General features: G+C 38.3%; 1 protein-coding gene across 3 annotated transcripts in view; it reads right to left on the bottom strand.

Moving 5' to 3' along the window:
• Positions 1-377: 377 nt before the first annotated feature.
• Positions 378-22,178, bottom strand: part of CDH7 (cadherin 7) — a 116,001-nt gene continuing 94,200 nt past the window's right edge. For 2 of the 3 annotated variants that reach the window (XM_031441775.2, XM_031441773.2), the window contains 2 exons: positions 19,236-19,487; positions 378-5,970 (listed from right to left, as the gene is read on the bottom strand). In XM_031441775.2, coding sequence (XP_031297635.2) covers positions 5,477-5,970; positions 19,236-19,487 — 746 coding nt within the window. In that variant the 3' untranslated portion in view covers positions 378-5,476. The remainder of the gene's footprint in view (positions 5,971-19,235; positions 19,488-22,178) is intronic. The other variant, XR_004133364.2, reaches the window with a different exon arrangement.

Genomic DNA, 22,178 nt, shown 5'->3' with positions numbered 1-22,178 from the left:
GACGTCTGGAAGATCACCTAACTCACGTGCATTATTCTCTTGGAATAATCTTTCTCTATTCCGGTGTTTCTGTCATCTGTAATGAGGCTGGGATCAGATTCCACTTAGTCATCCTTGTGAGTGGGAAAAAAATACTACTTGTAATCCCTTGCTCATGCTGATATCCTTAATTCTTATTAATGACTGAATTAGTTTGAGTTGGGTCCTAATCTTTAAAGGCATTTTATAAGGTCTGTTTTTGAGTAGAGTTTTTGAGAAGTGGCTCCAATTAATTATGCCAATTGTCTCTTTGAGTGCTCTTTCCCCATTTAGGATACTAATTGCATGTTTTTCCCCCTTAATGCATATTTCCAAAAACAGAAATCAGTGTTCACCACTTAACAATAAATATAATCAACCTTATTACATAATTTCCATAATTTTCCATAATAATGCCTTACATTTTTACAGTGGTTTACAGTTTACACAGCATTTTCACTCCATCATCTCACAAGCCTTTAAAACAGACAGGATAGTAATTAACTCAATTTTAATCATGAAGATATAGAGGTTCAGAGAATTAGAATGGCGTTCATGGCAAAGCAAAAATGTGCTGGATCTGGCTTCTGACCCAGATTTCATAACCACAGACAAGGGGAGCTTCCTAGTGCACCACAGACACACTCCCAAGGCCAACACCCGCTGACCTTCCGTAGTAATTCACACTCCATGTCCTGTGTTAGCAGTGAGATGGCATCTATGCAATAAAAGGAAGATGAGGCAGTTATCCAGATGGTTCAGCTCACTCTCCCCCGTAGCACCAAAATCCTTCTCCTAATTTAGATATTTAAAGCAAATAAAATATTGCTCCCTTCAGTTGATCAAAGTTTTCTAGTCTTATGCCCTGATAGGCACTTGCTCAATCACAGTAATACGCTGGCATTAACTAGGAAATATTAGCCTGTTTTTTTAAGGTTGCTTCAGGCATACATCCACCCCTATGGCCCCAGGTCTCTCTGTCACACACATATACACACCTGTTCTTTTCAGTTAAACTCTGAGCCAGTACAAGTTGGCATAACAATGAAAAAGTGTCACACTGTCACACATGCTGGCTGTCTTGTTTTTGCTTGAAAAATTACTCCTGGAATTATACTTTGCAGGGCCTGCCAAATCACAGCCTCAGATAACTCCCATTTTTCCTAAAGGCGAATCCCATTCCTCTGAAACAATTTCAATTTCACTCAAAATGGAAATGCTGTTACTCCTGACTTGCTCTTTTGATTACAATGACAATTATTCAGCTAGCATTACTGTGTTAGCTTTCCCTGCCAAACTTCCATACAGTGTGGCAGAGACACATGATATGTATTAATGATTTTAAAATAACTGACTCAAGTATACTTAAGATCAAATGAACTATACAGACTAATAGAAACTGAGTTTCCTTATCTATTAACTGTCCTGTCCATCCCTCGTGCCCCCAGGCATCCCTGACCAGAAAGAGTTACGAGTAAGTTGAAGCTTTCTGTTAATCAGCTTTAATTAGATCAACTGTAAATAAACCTTCAAATCGTGATTTAGAAATAATTAGGTAATTAAAACAGTTTGTTAAGTCCGTAGATGTCAAATTAAAATGGAAAATTTTAAGATTGATATCTAGTGCTCAGAAGCTTTAAAATATTCCAACAAGATGCATTTTGCCTCTTGAAATACATTTGACTTATTTTAAGCTCTTCTAGATTTCATATTTGAATATTATGCTGTCTGCTTGCTTACAAGTTTCTTTGGGCATGTGGGCCATCACCCAAATATCACCCCTATGCTGTATAACCACACCGTTGACATGAGAGTAACTGCCAAAGCCTGCTCGTCTTCCAGCGTAGTCAGTGTAATTGAAAATAATTTAAAACATCTCAGAGGACTGAGAAGGCAGCTATCATCACCTCAACACTAGTACTTCTTGCTTGTGTCCAGGAGTCACCCACCCACAACTCCTGCCTGCCTCACATCAAGGCTGCAGAGCTTCCCATCAAAGTCAGAACTCCGTCAGGGTCATGTAGGTTATCGCCTGTAGAAAGATCTACTCAGTGTCTCCACAGAGCATCTTTTCTTCTTGTCTCCTTCCTGATTGTAGTCTGCAGCTGCCCTTGGAATAACACTTTAACGCAGACACTGTTTTGTGTATCCAGAATCATAATTTAGGCTTGATCTCCAAAAGTCCACTTTCTTGATAAGATTTAGTTTTCATATTCGTTATGCTGGCTTAAAATTATTTAAGGATAGCAATTCGCGTATTTCCTTTACACAGATAGTAACAAATAAAATGCACATGTAAGAATTTAAATTGTTCAAAATATGCATTACTTTGTGTACCTTGAGTTTCTAATGTCCAGGTGGACAAATGGAAAATACTTAAATTTACTGACTTCCTGAACTGATGCCTGCACTTGGATTTATTAAGCTACTCCTTCCCATAACAAAGGCTCCTCTCCTTTCTATCCGTAGCTCCAAAGATTTGATACCAGGAAATCCCTACCACACGTATCCACATTTAGTAGTACAATAAAGCATAAATTACTTTTATGCCATTATTTGATATCCTATTCATTCACACTGTATTTACAATCATGTGGTTTCCTTTTATAAAGTAATTTAAGCAGAGAAGTATTGGTAAACATTTAACAACTGGTTCTCCAGGGTGGGGAAAAAAAAGGTAGTGTGTGCTGATTTCCACGGTGGTCTAAAAATTACCACCATGGCTGAACTGTCAAAATGGAAGAGATAGAAAAAGATGTGCATAATTGCTTCCTGGGAGTTGGTTCCAGCACACCCTGAATTGTAGTGATTTGGTGACAGGTATTTATTTAAATGCTTTTGGAGAATCTCCCAGCTGGCTTTAACATTGATTTTTATTGATGAACCGTTCCAGTCTCTGGGTTTACAACAAGGACCTCTTTCTCAAGTGTTAGGTCAGATAAACATACACAGCCTTAGATTTCAGAAGGAAAAAGAAAACTTAAAATAACAACAAATTCACCACCATTTACAATTAAGATTAGCTAGAGTGCTTCATAGAAATCCCATCAAGATTAGGGAAGTTCTTCCAGCCATCTCAAGATTTTTTTTTTTAAATACCATTGAATCAAGTTCCATACTATATTGTTATAATCTTCCACACGTAAAATAGCAATTGAGTATATGCAAGAATTTCAAATCTTTATTTAAATCTGAGCCTTTCCTCCCAATCTATTACTAGCAAATACGAATTAAAAAAAAAGAAAGAAAAAATAGATACTTTAAAAGGAGAGAAAGCAAGGTGACTGATGTGATGTTCCTTTTCTAAAGTACATTCAAACTTCCATTTAGTGACATGTGCAACAGTCAGCAGTTTTGACATCATAATCCCAATGTACTGTTTTATCTTCTTGCAGACAAGGGGATGGATGATGGCAAAACTATCCTCAGCACCTTGCTGATTTAACCCCTATGTAATTCCTGCACCTCACGCTGATTTTTTAAAACTGGGTAAGCGTACTCTGCTTTCCTTTTTTAATTTGAAAAACTTTCATATATGACTAAAAGTCATGAACAGGCTCTACTGGTACAAAATTGGTTTTTCATGTATATGCATATTAATATGGGAAGAAGCATCTCTCTAGTCATGAAACAGGGTCTGTGAAACTTTACTCAAACCAAAGGACTCTGAGCGCAGGTAACTGGGTTTATGGAGTTTCTTATTTTTAGAAGCTGAAGGCCACTTTCATGCACTTCATTTCTCAAGTGGGGGAGGGGCTGCGATTTTACAGAATCCTACAGAGTTTCTCCTCATGGAATCAAAATATTGATATTCTGCTTCCAGTGTTTGTCTTTCATAAAGAAGTACTTTCAGGGCACAATTTCCTGTACAGTGTCCAAGATCTGTAGATTTACTAGGAACCCAACAATAAATCTGTTTAAAAAGGAGAAAAGAAAGAAAAAAAATAAATTCATTCTTACTTGAATATATTCACATTAAATTTGTATTCATCTAGGAAAAAATGTTAGGTAGAAATATTATTTTAGTCATAAAATTCTTCTTTTCCTCAAACTTAAACCCATGTGATCAGTTGAAATTTCTCTCCTTACCTTTGGCACATCTAAACCGGTATGGAAATTATACATTGCTTGATTCATTCTTGAGGAACATACTTGCATCAGAATTTAAAGATGGATTTTGAAATTTATAACATGATGTTGCTTAAGATATATTTAAAAAAATCAGTCCTTTATGTAATATTGTAGCAGAAGAGGCGGGGGGGGGCGGACGACAATAAACTCTTCAAAGTCTTTGGAGCATAGAGAACTTGTGACCCTGAAAAATAAATCTCGCATCGAAGAAAAATCTCAATTTTCTCTGAAATCTTCCCTCTAAAATAGAAATATTTTATTTCAGTGTTTTGTGAGTTCTAATGGCTCAGACAACTTCTGCGCCCCTGGGGTGGTGCTCCTCTTGGAGATGTGAGCAGCAACAGGGCTCAACCGCTCCACTATTTTTTTTTTTTTCTTCCCATTTCTATGGTTCATTTCCTTTGTGTAGCTCAGACTGGAGAAAAATCAGCATGTCTGATGAGCATAATATCATCAGGCAGTAAGAGGGACCTGAATTTAGTGGAGACTGGAGCTCCAAAATAAATAAACACCATGTGTCAAATAAAAAAAAAAGGAAAAGATATTCTCCTGTACAAATCAGAAGAGATAATAAAAATCAACGAATAGACAGCAACTTTTTTTCATACCTACACAAGCATCTCAAAACGGCTGCAAACGTTAAGAATGATTGACCTCTTTCATATTTGGAACATTTCAGAATTTATTTGGCTAAACAACGGTTTATGTTGCCTTAAACCAGATTTTACTGGCTTGTATTGGAGGATTGGGGAGGATTTCCTAAAAACTTTTATATTGCTAAATAAAATATATTTGCTAACCCAACAGCGATTAAATTCTGCTGGATTCTATAATCTAGCAAGCTAAAAGCATCACTGTAAATTAAATTTATCCCACGTTTTGATATGCAGGAAGTTCCAGGACTTTTCAAGGGCACATCATGTTTTCATTCCTCTTACTGCCAGTACCATGAAGGCGTGCACAGGACATCCTGGGGTCACCGACGACACAGGGCTCTCCTTACTCATAGAACTTAGGTGCCTTTGCAGGTATCTGAGAGTTGCTATCTATTCACAAACCACTGAGCATTTCTTTTTATCAAAAAGCCTTCAAATGCTCAGAGGCTGTGGTCAGTGCAGTCCCTTGGATAAATCTAATGAAGATACGCTTCACCAAGGCAGAAACCTAAACAGTTAAAAATGGGGAAATATTTACAACCATTTTCTCTAGCAAGTGGAGTCCTTATTTTCTGTATATAGTGTTGGGGTTGTAGTTTTTTTGTTTTTGTTTTTATTTGTTTTTTTTGCTTTTACTTTTTCTTCAGTACATTTCCAATGAAGGTTCCGGGCTATGAGTACAGACTCTCCTGGCCGGTCCCATACATGTCTGCGAGTCGTTTAAAACGGGGCCCCCAGTCACTAAGGTAGTCGTAATTCTGATCAGAGTTTGAGCTGATGGAATCTAAGGAGCTGAGCGATTCAGCCACTGAGCCGTTTCCTTCAAACGCGTATGTCTGCAAGGAATCATAGGGGGGTGCGCAGGGGTCGACATCAGCCTCTTTCAGTCGTTCCCAAATAAATTCCCGAAAGATGACATTATCTGGGATGCTTTTAAATGTCGGTCGACTCAAGAATTGAATTTCTGGAGTCACGTCCCTCCGGGTCTTGGTGTCTCTGATGACGTTGAGGTTTCTGAGCGCGGCCATGTCAAAAGCCTCGGTGTCCTCCTCGCCCCCACCCTCATCATCGTATCTGACGATGTTTTCTCTGATATCTCGTTCCTCGTCGAAAATGAGGGGCTCTTTTTTCCGTCTTCGCATCGTGACAATCAGGAGGATGAGCACTGAAACGAGGAGACGGCAAAGGGAAAATTTCAGTCAACTCACCGACCAACCACGCTGCATCCTGGTGAAATGAAGCCTCTGATGTTGACTTCAGATTTTTCTGCTCTTTAAAGGGAAATGAATGGGCTGCCTACTTACAGGGAAGACACAGCAGTAGATGTGCTAAAACTGCTAAAACACCTTTAAAATAGAGCCCCTTTATACATCAAGAAACCCTTTCCCAAACCTGCTCAGAATTGACGTCTCCCTCTTTAATGTGACCTCCAAAGCATGTGACAGAGCCAACTCAAAGGCCGGTTCAAGATAAACATAATAATTTCAAAGCCACGAGACACAAAGGGATTTTTTTTGAACTTCTTAATTGCTGGAAGGGCAAAGTGACATTCATAAATGTTTTGGGTCTAATTTAACAACTGCAATTTCAGAAATGAATTGGTCAGGTTCTTTGAAGCAATGCCTGGTATTTGTCTATAAAACTTGGCTGTTAAATAAAATCCATCACGTCAGACCACAGACACACATTAAAAGCTTCTCCAGGATAGAGTCCCACTTTCAGTATGAAACATTAAACTTCCTTTTTATGTATCAGACCCAGAGAGAAAATACAGTTCATGAGAGTTTTGTGTTTCCCAAAGACAGATTTAAGAAATCAATCATCCCTTTACCATTGGGAATATTTCTTTCTATATCAAAATTAATAAATAATAAAGCACACAATCGCACTGGAAAGCACAAGAGAACAACTACACTGGCTACTCTTTAAATAAACTGAATATACTTTTTCTGCTTTTTAGTAAGTATAGTCAGCCCTCTGTATCGGAGGTTTCCAGACCTAAGGTTTCAACCAACCTCAGACTGAAAATATTTATTAAAAAAAAAAGCCAGTTAAGTTCTAAAAAGCAAAACTTGAATTTGCTACACACAGGTAACTATTTACATGGCATTTATGTTATATGTACAACTATTTATTATAGCTTTTACATTGTATTAGGTATTAAGAGTAATCTAGACATGATACAGGGGATGATACGCATTGGTTGTGTGCAAATACTGCAGTGGGCAGGTGCCGACTCTTCCTGCCAGGAAACCTGCTAAGCCTCTAGTCCAGCCTCATCCACCAGGGACAGATACCAGAAATACGAAAAGAACAGTCCCAAAACTGGTGGAAGGATTCCGCAAACACAGGCCAGACTCTTCCCTGGGACTGCTAGACCCTGGCCCTCGGGTGACAAGAGAGGAGTGTACTGCTGGGACACACAGGACGTCTTCCACAGAGGGCCACTTCTCCAAGGCTGAGAAATGTAACTAACCTACCTAAAAATACAAATGGAAAAACAGACAACATGAGGCAAGAGAAGAATATCTTCCAGGCCAAGGCACCAGATAAAATCCCAGAAGAAGAAATAAGCGATGAGGAGATAGGCAATTTATCTGAGAAAGAATTTAGAGTGATGATGATGGAGATGAGAACTCAAAAGGAGTATAGAAAGAGTTGAAAAATATAAAGAATACCCAAACAGAGTGGAATAAGTTACTGAAATGAATAACACATTAGAAGCCACCAAGAATAGACTAAATGAGGCAGAAGAATGGATCAATGAGCTAGAAATCAAAAGCTTCACAGACAACCAAAAGCTAAAAGAATTCAGCACCACCAAACCAGCTTCACAACAAATGTTAAAGAAACTTCTCTAGTCATCAGACTACAAGAAAAATGAACAAAAAGAAGAAAGAAGAAAAAAAGACCTACAAAAGATTGCTTTGGCAATTTGGGGTCTTTTATGGTTCTATATAAATTTTGGAATTGTTCTAGCTCTGGGTATTTTGATGGGCGTTGCACTGGATCTGTAGGTTGCTTTGGGTAGTGTGGCTATTTTGATAATGTTGATTCTTCCAATCCAAGAGCATAAGATACCTTCATTTCTTTGTATCACCTTCAATTTCTTTCATCAATGTTCTACAGTTTTCGGAGTATAGGTAACATCCTTGGTTGGGTTTATTTCTAGGTATTTTGTTGTTTTTGATGCAATGAAAATATTTATGCCAGTTATAAAATTCTGGTTTTTGAAGTACAAAAAAAGGGGGGGGGGAATGAAGGGCTGCAAATGGCAAAATATCCTTTTTATGGGTGAGTTGTATTCCATTGCACATATGTGCTACATCTTCTTTATCCAGTCATCTACTGATGTGCATTTAGGATGCTTCCATGTCTTGGTGATTGTAAGTAGTGCTGCTGTTAATACTGGTGTGTATGTATCTTTTTGAATTAATGTTTTTGTTTTTCTTCAGTATATGCCCAGGAATGGAGTTGTTTGGCCATGTGGTGGTTCTGTTTTTGGGTTTTTGAGAAACCTTCATATTGTTTTCCATAGTGGCTGCACCAATTTACATTCCCACTAACAGTGTACAAGGGTTCCCTTTTCTTCGCATCCTTGCCAACATTTACTATCTGTGTTCTTTTTGATGGTGGCCATTCTGACAGGTGTGAGATGGTGTCTTACTGTGATTTTGCTTTGCGTTTCCCTGATATGGGTGATGTGGAGCAGCTCTCCCTGTGCCTGTTGGCCATCTGCATTCCCTCCTTTGGAAAAAGAGAAAAATGTCTGTTCAGTTCTTCTGCCCATATTTTAAATGGGTTGTTTGCTTGTTTGCTTTTTAATTGAAGTACAATTGATTTAAAACGTAAAAAAAATAAAATAAAATGACTTGGGAGGAAAGAATGGCAGTGAAGGTAGGGGGCTGTTGTAGACTAAGAGCGTGTGTTATCTGTTAAAGTACAGGCTGAAGCTTTTAAGGCTGAAATTACATGATTGCTGGGATTTTCTTTTAAAATATTCCCCCAAAGGAAAGCCAGTGTGAGGGACAAATACATGAAGTAAGATGCTAATAATGTTGAAACCGGGGGGGGGGGGGGGACCAACAACAACATAGTCACCGGAAATAAAAGTAACTGCAACAGAAATCAGACCAAGAATGGCTTCTTCTTAAGAAGTCAAACCAAGTAAGACACAGAATGGAGAGATGAGTGTCAGAAAGAACTGTGATGGGTGGATGGGTTGAGGGAGATGAAAATGAGAACTGACATAGTGGAGAGAAAAACTGAGGGGAGCAAGTGTCCAATGGAGTTCAAAAGGATGGAAGAAGTGAATGGGCATAAAGAATGAAGGAGGGTGTGAAGAAGGTAAGAATTATGGTTGAATTAGATGCTCTGTTTACTGAAGTCAGTGTCTCAGATGGCAGAACATTTCAAAATTCTCCATTCTCTGTCCTTCATATAATTACAATGACTCTTGTCATATATGTATGTATCTCTCACAAGTATTTCTTCTACTCCACTGTCCATGTATTTTCACACTACCAATCCACCTGCCTTCTGACCCTCGTTTACACTGGAATCTGTGAGCACCATGGGTGTGTCAGCCCACAGGGACAGTACCCAGTAGGGAGAGTCATACCTTATGGAGTTTTTCTCAGCTTCAGGCAAGGTTGGGAACTGAGACAAAGTGGCAAGTGTTTTAGAAGGTTAGACAATTTAACATGCCAATGACTTGGGAGAATCTTAATTTCTAACTACTTGAGCATGTATAAAAAATAAATTTTAACCTTTATGTAGAACAAGTCTTAATTGCTCCTCAGGAGCTATGGAGATAATCCCTGCATTCAAAAGAGCATTTTCTGCCTAAGTAAGCACAAGATTACATACTTTAAGAGCTTTTATCATACGTCTTTCCTGGCACATGGACTATACTTCTGAGGGGAGACAGGAGAAAATATTTAGACCTGGTTGAAGTCTGGGCATGTACTTACATTGTGCTGGTTGTTCGTGAATTTCTGTCTCCATCTGACAAGTACGTGCCACTCATTTACTGTATGCATTCGGTGTTCTGACACAGTGCTGCACACAGGAGTGGATGTAATATACTTCCTTGTGGAGCTTACAATTAAATGGCCTGGACAAATATTAACCAAATAAGACAACTGTATGTAAATGTTGAACAGTGACAGCTATTCTGAAAGGGGGAGATATCTTTTAAGGATATATGCCAGGGGTAACAGATCCAGTGGAGGAAGATTTAACTGAGGGGAAGAGAGGGCTGAGGGCTGGGATGGGGTGATATGGACAGACATTCTCGGCACAGTCAACTGGTGAGCCAAGGGTTGAGGCCAATGTGGTGGGAGAGAAGCTGGGAGACACAGGCAGCCGTCAGGCTCAGGAACCAACAAGCGTTAAGGAAGGCGTGATATGATAAGATTTATCTTTTTTAAAAATAATCATTGTGATTGGACTAATGTTAGGAAGAAGGGAGTAGATGTGAGAGAAGAAGTCAGGATGCCATTGCAGCAGTAAAAGCATGATGTTGCCCTAAATTTCTGATTTTAGAATTCAGTTTCTTAACATTCAATTCAGCATTTTTGGAGGACCCCAGTATGCAGGAAACAGTGCCGGGTACTGGCAAAATCAAAACAGGAGAGGATCCCTGCATCCAAGCAGCTCAAACTTTGTGGCTTACATATACACAGACACACATAGTACAAATCATCGCGGGAGTCACGGTAAGAAGGCATAGCCGTGCAGGGGTGCACGGAGCAGGCGGACCAGAGCAGCACCGCTGTCCCAAACCCAAGAGAAGATAAAAGGGAAGGTGGAGGATTTAGAAATTCATACTATAACTAGTGAGCGCCCTTATTCTCAACTTCACTGAGACGGGTGCACATCCAGACACTGCAACTGGAACCCAGTTTTTCCTCAGTCACCTTAGAAGTATTTCAGTCTCACTTTCCCAGTCCACTTCTAAGAGGCGAACAGCATGGTTTGCCCAGAACCAGGTAGAATTCTGCAGACGGAATCTGATCACCATAAAATGGCACCAGCTGCTAAACAAAGCTATTTATATTAAAGATCAACTTTTTCCATTAATGCATTTATTTTTCCCACCCTTAAAACTCTAATATGTTTTTGTTTTACATCAAACTGCAAGACTTTATATATAAATCTGTTGGACATCACTTTCTAAAGTTTAACCCACTGTTTATAGACTACGGCCAAAAGGTTAATGCCTGAGTTTCATTTGATTCAACAATATTTTTTACTGAGCACAGATTTTCTAAAACTGTAAGCCCTGGAAGGGCAGCAATCTTATTCCACAAAGACAGATCTAAAGCACAAAGAGTAGTACTTGACAGTATGATTTCAATTACATTTGTTAAATTGGCAAAGTACAGGCAAGGTACTATGGAAACATGCAGTTACCTCTTGCCATTATGTTCAATATTTTGTATAAAAAATCAGTTATTATGTAATGAAATAGACAGCATCATAACATACGCTCAGAAAATATGTATGGGAGGTATCCTCTGAGCCAGGATGCTCAGAGAAAGTCTCAGAACAGATGACACTCTTGAAGGGTAAGTCAGCCTTCACCAAGAAACCCTATTTCCTAATTGCTCAGAATTTCTTCTTAGTAAAGAGTTCTCTAAATCTTCACTATTCAAAACTTGGTAGCCACTAGCCATGAGTGGTGGACAAGCATTGGAAATGTAAACATCCTTATTTGAAATGTGCACTGAGATGTGCTGTAACTGTAAAATGTACGTGTGATGCTGAAGATTTAATTTTTTCAAGTAAAATATATTTATTGATTACATGTTAAAATTCCGATAGTTTATACCACGTTAAATATTAGTATTTTTCACTTTTTAAAAAATTTTTTGCTAATGAGATTCCTTGAAAATTAAAAATTACACATGTGGTTCACACTTGTGAATCACGATGTATTTCTTTTGGATGGCTGACCTGAACAAAAGATTCAGATACACTAGTAAAATCTTAGTTGCATATGGTCTGAAGGTATCCTACTCTTACAGTAGGAGGTTTTATTACCAAATGACATGTTGGACAGTGAAACAGCTACTATGCTACAATTATTACTGTATTTATTAGGTGCAACTAAAAACCTGCGTGAACAATCTGCCAGCTCAGTCAGAACACAAGTTCAGTAATTTATTATGAACAATTATCCACATCAATGGACAAGTAGAATTTAGCTTTTTTAACAACTTTCTATTTTTCAAAACTCTTTGCTGTTCTTTGATCCTGTTGATTTGCATTAATGTTACTAACAATCTGTTAATTTTCTCTATTTGTCACTAATAAAGTTTCACTCATTTTCTTTTTATCTTGAGTTGGTGGCTTCCGATCAGAGATCACCATGTAGAGAAACATCCTCACCCCTTTCAGTGTCAGTTTCCAACTCCCCCCACCTCCTCCACCAAGCTCTGTACTCTCGTCAAAAAACAGCGAAGTCGGCAAATGGGAATTTCTAGTCAAGAATTTGTCTTCACCTACAATCAGTTAATTTATTGGCTTCCCTTTTTTGTAAAAGTGACCACCTTTCCACATTCTTAGATACTGTTTGCTCCTAAACCAGAGAATGGCGTTTTTTCTACGTCATCCCCTGCAGATGAAGGCTACCTAAGACCTCGACATTTGCCAAATCCAGTGGGTGCTTTTCAGCACTTTGTTAGAAAACACACGTCATATCTGACACAGAACTGAACCAGAGGACACAACAGGGGCAGGTTTTCTTGAGCTAGTTCAGCAGACTGTTCTGTGGCTTTTTGAGGCCATTTAAAATGTTTCACTCACTTTTCTCACGTCACGGCTCGTTTGGGGGCTGCTCTTTTCTGAGCAGTACCTGTGGTGAATCTTCCCTACGTTCCTTCTCGTGTTCTTGCCTTTTCACCCAACACTTCCTGGGCTGCTCAGTGAAACCCTCCTCTGTGGCAGCTGCTGCTGACTGACCTCTAAATCTTCCGTGTATGCCTCTGGATAACCAGAGCATGTTTATAAATGACTACTCACAATTTTGACTGATAATAAAAATGCATGGACTTCTCAAGATATAGTAAATGCTTCATAAATGTTACTTACCATTTTTATCATTTGTTATACTTCTTTTACTGCTACAACTTTTTGCTCCACTATCTTCTCCCCACATAACGTTTAAAGTTTCCAGACTTACGCTCATTATTAACTTTCCTCTAGTTTCTAGTTTTGTAGCTTGTACCTTTTTTCTCAAAGGAATACTCAAACCAGAAGCTTCCAGATCACTTTGTCTCCAGCTTCCTCACTTCCTGTCTTCACCTCCTGCTCACCCCACCACCTCAGTCAGCCAGTCCTTACATATTCTAACCCTTGGCGTGTGCACCCACCTCCCTGCCTATTTAACACCCTAACTGACTTTAAATCCCTGCTTCTCTGTTTACTGGACGTGTGAACTTAGGTGAGATGTTTTCCCCCCTTGCCCTGCCTCTTCTCCAAACTGCAGATTAATAATACTTACCTCAAAGGAAATACCTCGTAGTAACTTTATGAAGATTGAGTTTATATTTTTTATAGTGTTTAAATAGTGCTACATGTAATAAGCACTATCTGATTGTGTTAAATGTCATTTTTGTGAATTTCTATAATTATACAAATCAGTTCCCATCTTCTTGGGGGTCTTGCTTAAATCTGAATCATATAACTGGTGCCCAGAAAGAAACATGCACTTTTACCACTCACACACATGTGACTTTGATAACCCTTATTAATTTAATGTACTTGACATCTATTCCATTTATTGGATGGTAGAATAATGACTAGTAGAGATGCGAGGCCTATCGCTGATGGGTGTAAAATGTATTAACAAAGGAGGTTAAACTAGCAGTAGAGTGTGATACGTACTGTTCACTGATTTCCTCCCCAAATCCTTCTTCCTCCTGCATGTCTTGCACTAGGCCTTGAGAATATATTGGTTTAAAAAAGAGAAATATTAAGATCATTACTCTCAGGGTCCTTTTATATTTGAGCAATGGAAACGTATTTACTAAATGTGAAATGTGTCACAGAGGAAACACACAGGTTTCATGATAAAGAATCACAAGTGTGAAGGGGCCCCTAATTTAATCAGTGGGTAAGGATCTTCCCTCTGAGAAGGTAACGCTGAGCTGGGGCATCAAGGAAAGTATGAGTCCAGCAGGTGAAGAGATGCAGGAAGCATGTTTCAGAAATAAGGAGGCACATTTGAGAGCGAGGCCATGTGGCTCTTCCTACTGGGTGAGTGGAGAACCACAGAGAGGTAAGCAGGTGTCAGAGCTTGCCTTGCTTTGCGGGCTGTAAAGAACATTTGGATTTTATGTAAGTATATCTGATGCTACTAAAATGTTTCAGGCAGAGAAATAATTTGTTTTAAAAACTGAAATGGTAGGAAAAATACAGGGGTGCTAGTGCAGTCTGCTTGTGCTCACAGATGGATGTCATGGGAAATAACATCTAAGCAAAGATTTAAAAGATGAGAGAAGTCAACTTATCATTTTGTCTGGACCTGTGTGCTGCAGAATCAGATGTATGCAGATTCCTGGTAACAAAAGGCCAAAAACTGAACTTTTACTTATGAACCCACTCTATTATTCATAGTCATGAAGGGTAAAGATTTGTAATTAATAAAATTCAGGTGTATGATTGAGGTAAATTAGATATCAAAATAGCATTTTTAACTGAAAAGTTGAACTTAACAAAGTATCCTTGAAATCTCTACTGCAATATTTTCTCTAGATGGATTCTAAAAATCATATTATTTTCCTCTTGAGCCCGTATCTAACTCCAGGGTTATTAAACCAAAAATATAATTTAAATGCTCTTAACCTGTGTCATATCCATTCTCCAAAAAAGAAATGACAGAAATAGGCTGGATCTTAAACTGTAGATTGTTATGAAATGGGAAAGTCTAGGTCACATGGGAATACTACTTACAGGTGATGACCAAATCAGACGTTCTTTTCTACTAACGAGTACACCCAGGCATGCAGCACATGCCGTCTCTGTGTCAGGTCAGCATTTTGCGAGATGCTACATATACAATGGTGGATATGCTCGGCCCCTGCCTCCAGAAGCAGGAGTCTACCGGACGAGACAGACAAGGAGACAAACTAATGAAACCAATCAGCCACATTGCACTAGTGTTATGGGGCCTGTAGGAACACCGCCCGCCTTGGACTCAAAGGCAAAGGACGCAAGTCTTGAATACAAAAAGGAGTTCCCCTTGTAGGCGCCGGGGAGAGGTATTCCAGGCAGAAGGAGCAAGGCAAGGAAGAGGAGGTGCAGCACACCAGGGGGAGCCTGGGGAAGAGCAGCTGTGCGACTCGGAGCAAGTGCACTGGGAGTGCAGAGAGAAGACTGAACTGGGGGCGAGTAGTCAGGTCACAGAAGGAAGGTAATTCTAGTCTGGAAATGATGGGGAGCCATGGAAATCTTATTTTAAGCTGGGGCACGTCACATTTGCTTTTAAAAAGCTTACTCTCTGTGTGGTACTGCTGGATCAGAGCTGATGGAGACTGAGTAAATTGCCTTAATTCAGGAGGGGAAAGATGGACCCTGGACAAAAATCAGGTGTGACATCAATGGAAAGGAAGATACAGATTCAAGAATCAACCTAAAACTGACAGTACTTGGGGGCTGACTGGTGAGGCAGGATGGGAGATGATTCCCCCATTTCATTTAGACATTGAACTTGATTGTCAGATTCTTCCCCCTTTTCACCTTTTCTCTTTACCTTGCTTTTCTTCTAGCAATATTTGTTCAGAAGCCTGAGGAGGATTGAGTTACAAATTCTGATAGAATTAGAAGTAAGATTCACACCACTTCTTGAGGTGTTGTAAAGAACGAGTCATCTGTGCATTGGAAGGTCCCATGCCAGGTGGGGCACCCCATCCACACCCCGCCGAGTACTGGCTTCAGAGCCTCTAACAGAGGAGACAGAACCGAAAGAGTAGACAGTCCTGGTTATCAGATTCCAAAGACTTAGGAAATCAGGGGCAAAGAGACCAACTTCTGAACTGTGAAATGTTAACATCTGAACACACTGATGATTAGACAGAAGCCCTTGGTTCCAAATATTTCCGTACAATAGGCTCCATTTTGACTTATTTTTTAAATGTTTCCTTAAGTTTACAAAAACAAATAAAATACAGGACTTAGAAATGCTTCTTTCACTCCTAAGGATCAAATTTCAACTCTGGTGTCTATATAAGGAAAATGCTCAAATGAAACAAAAAGAGTAGCCACACTTAACTAAATTTTGATCAAAATCCCCCAAACCTATAAATTTACCTTGAGATGCATGTATGTATGTACACACTCATACAGATCATGTACAAGAACGTAGTCTAATAAAGGTCGATTTCACTCACTTTTGGTAACTGAGAGGTGATGGTTCTTAAGTAACTAGAATCATCAAGGAACCTAAACTGCAAAGAACGCCTAGGTCAGAGGTGGAAGGATTTTCTAAGAGAGACACCCTTTTAAAAAAAAATCAAGAAGTTACTTAACTGTTGGGTAGAATTAAAGTCTAGGGAGTACAATTTTATCTCTCCTTTGAAATAAGGTATGATCCTGTGATAAACTGGTCAAGTTCTTTTCAAAAACAGTCACGCACACACCATCTCTATGTGCTCATTTTTTCTGATTCTATGCTTTTGCGCTAAAGATACTGTCATTTTAAATACAAAGGAAAACGTTTATCTTCCTGTCTGGATTATTCAGCTACCGTAAGATAAACACATGATTTACATCTTATTATGACAGAGCAATAGTAAGTAGTTGCGATGGTTCCATCTTTTTCAAAACCCTTGGATTCTAATCAGACTTTCACTGGAATTACTTGCCACCTCTAATGAATTTCTAAAAGTTTTGGCCATCTGTGTGAAGCTATATAAAAAAAAAATAGTTTATTCCCTTCTGGATGTATTTGGTTAGCTGAAGTTATAGAAGATAAATGATCTCATATAAAAAAATCGAAGTTAAGTGTATTAGTAAGTAGGTCTTAGCTTGGTTAACAGATTGAGAACTTGCTTTATCAATAACACTTAAAATTTATTGAATGTTTACTAAATGGCCGGCACATGAATTCTCATTTAATTTTCACAACAGTTACTTTCCCCTTGTAAATTAAGAAGCTAGCCTTAGACTTAAAGACTTAAAGATAAGACAAGACACAATAAACTTCCCAGAAGAAAACATAGGCAAAATATTATCCGACATAAATCTCAGCAATGTTCCCCTAGGGCAGTCTACCCAGCCAATAGAAATAAAAACAAAAATTAACAAATGGGACCTAATTAAACTTACAAGCTTTCCACAGCATAATCATAAGCAAAACAAAACGACATCCTATGGAATAGAAGAAAATACTTGCAAATGATACAAGTGACAAAGGTTTAACTTCCAGAATACATAAACAGTTCATACAACTTAATAACAACAAAAAACCAATCCAAAAATGGGCAGAAGACCTAAAACAAGCAATTCTCCAATGAAGACATACAAATGGCCAACAGATGCATGATAAAATCTCACCATTGCCAATTATCAGAGAAATGCAAATCAAAACTGCAATGAGGTATCACCTCACACCAGTCAGAAGGGCCATCATTCAAAAGTCCACAAATGATAAATGCTGGAGAGGCTGTGGAGAAAAGGAAACCCTCCTACACTATGGAAAACAGTATGGAGATTCCTCAAAAAACTAAAAATAGACTTATTTATGTTCCAGCAATCCCATTCCTGGGCATATATCCGGAGGGAACTCTTAATTCAAAAAGACACACGCACCCCAATGTTCATAGCAGCACTATTACAATAGCCAAGACATGGAAGCAACCTCAGTGTCCACCGACAGATGACTAAATAAAGAAGTTGTGGTATATTTATACAATGGAATACTACTCAACCATAAAAAATTAAAATGCCATTTGCAGTAACATGGATGGACCTAGAGATCGTCATTCTAAGTGAAGTAAGCCAGAAAGAAAAATACCCTATGATACCACTCATATGTGGAATCTAAAAAAAGAGGACACTAATGAACTCATGTACAAAACAGAAACAATCTTATGGTTACTGGGGAAAGAGGGTGGGAAGGGATAGATTTGGGAGTTTGAGATTTACAAATGTTAGCCACTATATAAAAAAATAGATTTAAAATTTTTCTTCTGAATAGCACAGGGAACTTTAGTCAATATCTTGTAATAACCTTTAATGAAAAAGAATATGAAAACGAAATATGTATGTATATGCATGATTGGGACACTGTGCTGTTAAAAAAAAAAAAAAAAAAAGGAAGCTAGCCTTAGAAGAATGAATATTCCCCTAGTGAAGAACTAGTGTATGTTGGAGGCAGTAATAAAAGCTAAATTTTACCTAATTCCATAAATCTTGTTTTTAAACATCATACAATTATGACTCGCATTGCTAAATTCTTTTACAAAAACATAAATGGATTTACAAATTATACTGAACCCCAAGAACACATAACAGCACAGCCTCAGACGCAGTATTAGATGCCTGCTGTCCTTGCTGTAGAAAGTTATACAGTGCTTTCACTGGATGCAGTTAAGGAATACACCCATTACCCAGTACCAATGTTGGATGCCTCCCAGTTTTTAAAAGGATGCTGCATAATCTCTTATAAAACTGCAATTCTACTATGAGTTATAAATCTAATTTAACCACATAATAAAATAATCATGGAAAAGTACAATTAAATATGTTAATTCTTGGGAAATTTTGCACTGCTGAAATTTCAGTCTTTTGAAATTTGCAAGTAATGATCAAATCCACCTTAAATCTTTTCTGAAAAGAAGTGGGATATAAAGCCATTTCTTTTTTTTTTTAAGCTCCCATATTCATTGGTCTTTTTATTATGATGTATTTCAAACACACAGGCAAGAACAGAAACTAGTATAAAGCACATTCGTGTCTTACCATCTGGCTTTATCAAATCTTAACATTATACCATATTTGCTTCAGGTCTTTTTTTAAAGAAATTAAATATTACATACTTCACTCAAGGCCATCATTTCTAAAATATGCCTATTATCAGAACAACACAGAAAAAGATTCTCTCTAGTCTAATATAACTCCCCTGCAGAGTAATCTAAAGCAAAGAGCTGGGGGATAGGGTAAATTTTTTTTTAATCTTGAAAAAAATTCAATTTTAAACATCAGCCATTTACCTTCACTGCTGTTTTTAAAATGAAATTGATCATTTTCCTAAGTTGTATTTTAAATACGCCACCGGAAAGTGTGGCTGCTGATCACAGACTGCTCTCTGAGCAAAATACCAGGGATTAGAATATTTGCATGTGTTCTCAAAAGGGATGAAAAGGAACAGAAAAGAGAAGTCATGATCGATGCTCACAGCGCAGGCGCTGAAGCAGTACCTACCGAGCAGCGTCAGGACGCAGGCCAGTATTGCGATCAAGGCTCCGGTACTGAGGCCAGCAGGGAGGACGTAGGCTTCTGCGTTGCAGGTCTGGGCTACCCCGTCGGCGTCACAGTCGCAGACACGGATGGTAAGGGTGTTGGTGCTGCTGAGGGAGGGCGATCCGCTGTCCACGATGAAGATTGGCAGGTAATACACAGACTGCTCCTGTCTCCGGAAGCCATTTCTCCTGGTGAGAATTGAGGCTGTGTTGTCTAGGATAAAGGAAGCAGATGTGCAACACAAGATTGCTGATGGAATCTGTCCTGCCAAACTGTATCTAGTTTAAGTCACTCCATTTAGCTTCTTTTTGGCAGAAAGCCATATTTCCAAATATTGGTTCATTTGAATACACCTTATTACACTTACAAAGTGCTAATAGTTATAACCAAAGAAACAGTTATAAAGTAAAACTAAGTAGGAAAGTGTTTATACATCATTTATTGTATTACCTGCAACTCTGTAAAAATTACATATAGTATACCTTCTTACTGATCTTGAAATTCAAACCATATCCTTATAGAGAGGATGATAAAAAAAAAACAGGTTAAATATTTCTGCAGTCCTCAGATAGCATAGGTAAAACTTCCAACCCATCCTTTCTTTAACAAGTTCCCAGCTCAATATAGAAACAAGTAAAATACTAAACTCTAGTTTAAATTAAAATGAGTATGCAGAGATAGTCAAGAGGAATTATTATATAATTTTTTAAGATCCATGTTGGTACACAGCCTTACCAAAACACCCTGTATGTAAACATTTTCTCAGTGATAAAATAGGTCATTTGGATTTAGTTTATATTTAATATTCCATCCCATTTAAACAATTATAGCAATTATGAAACTTATAGCAGTGATCAATAATAAGTCTGTTTCACATAACTGTGATTTCTGTATCAGAAATAGATTTTTAATCTAATAATTTGTCTAGTTAATTAATTATGGAATTTATGTGATTCTTTTAAATTTACAGCAATTCATGAAAATATAATGGAAAAGAAGGACCACCAGGACCACAGTTTCATCCAGTGTTTGTTTTCTTAAGTATGTATCTCCTTTCCAAGCTGTCAAAAAGATATTTATCCAGTGTTATCATGAAAGAATTAACAAGACTAACGAAAGAGCCAAGCTGAAATCCATGCTCTCTCAAACACCGCAGCAAGCACACTGCACTTACAGATGTGGCAGGAAGGAGAGAGTTTGATTTTCAGATTCCAGCTGGTAGGTTTTTATGTAAACAAATCTTTTATTTTAAAATGAATTCGAGAGGTGTTCATTAAAAAAGTACCCCAAGAGTTGTGGAAGGATACTGTCGTGAGCGTGTTTCTATGGGATTAACAAACACATCTCCCCTACGTTTCCACCTCCCAACCATTCAGATACTATCCCTATTTATGATGGGATACGCAAAGGTTTTTTTAAAGTTTTGATTTGTAATCTAACATACCTAACATCAAATAACACACACACATGACACATTGAGGAGCATGTGCTAAAATGCCCAATATCTGCTTTATGTGATTTTTAAATTTATAGCAGTATTTCTGTGTTCTGGAAAGAGATTAGGAAATTCATCACGTTCTTTATGTGCTTGGAAGCCAGCAAATGGATTGGTGTTCATTCTTCCTCTACCTTAGGCTTTCCTACAAGGTTTCTACAGGCGAGGGAGCCCCGGGCTTGACTTGGGGAAATGTTTCTATTGTGTGGCTGTGTGAATGCCCTGAAAATCCAGCCGTTTGAGTGCAACCATGCTGTCCAACCATCATGGCGGCGCTGGATAATGATACACGTGGGAAATCTTCATACCCTTCTTCGGTATGAATTCCCGTCTGCCTTTGTGCTGGATGAATACAAGGGCTGAGAATTACCCTTTCCAGCTATGATTAAGTCAGAGAGTTTGGGATTACTCACAAAGAGCGTGCACTTCCTTTTTTGTTACTAAGGGGAAAAGACAATGTTCTCTTTAAGCAGAGAGCGGGATCAGAACAATTTATTATTTTCAGATTGAATTTCTGAGGCCAAAGTTGAATTTTCTGCACTAAAATAGGTGGTGGCTTCGGGCAGAAGCACTTATGTCCACCTTCTGAGAACAAGTCTTTTTAGATGAGCCAGATTGGACTTACAAAGCCAAAATGTACAACTAAGTTTCTGAAACCTGATTCACACGTTCAAAATGGAAGAATTACATTTTCTGTATCGTTGGGGAACACTCTTCTCTCTGTATACAGAGAGAAAGAAAAAGAATATTCAAAATCAAGATAATAAACAGCAGGTGCTCAAGCTTCCCTTAAAAGTTTTTACAATTCTCTATATACAGTCTCTGTAAGTATCTATATATGTATATATAAAATTAAGCAAAACCAGAATCTACCTACCTTGTAAAAATGTTTCCATAATGACATTCAGGAGTGTTTACCTTTGAAGCAGAGACATGGGGTAGTGGGGATGACAGGGGATTCTATTCTTTTTATATTTTTTGGCATCAAGAGCATATCTGCGATTATTTTGCATGGATTGTATTTTTATATTAAAAATAAAAGAATAACTGATGCTGGCATTGAAAATAGTAAGTTGATTTAGGTTGAAATGTGTTAAGTCCAATGATTTTCCTGAAGGTACACGTAGGGAGTATCATCCTTATGAAGGCATTTGGCTGGCCCTCAACTGATCCGAGACCCTGGATGGTACACAAATAAGCAAATGTCCAGAGGAAAGACAGAGAGAGATGGATCTGACTTCCCCTCTCTTTGGACTTAGGCCTAAAATGATTTAAGGAGCCATTTCTTTTTCATGACAGCAAATCCATTGATAAAAATTACTTGAGGGGGCTCACTGCCCAGTAATTGATATCCTTGCTGGTATGGGGAAAAAATCCACAATCAGCAGTCCTGAGTGAGAAAAAGTACT

The sequence above is a fragment of the Camelus dromedarius genome, chromosome 28 (genome assembly GCF_036321535.1).
Source record: "Camelus dromedarius isolate mCamDro1 chromosome 28, mCamDro1.pat, whole genome shotgun sequence".
Classification (NCBI taxonomy): Eukaryota; Metazoa; Chordata; class Mammalia; order Artiodactyla; family Camelidae; genus Camelus; species Camelus dromedarius.
This window is presented reverse-complemented; position numbering and strand designations above follow the sequence as displayed.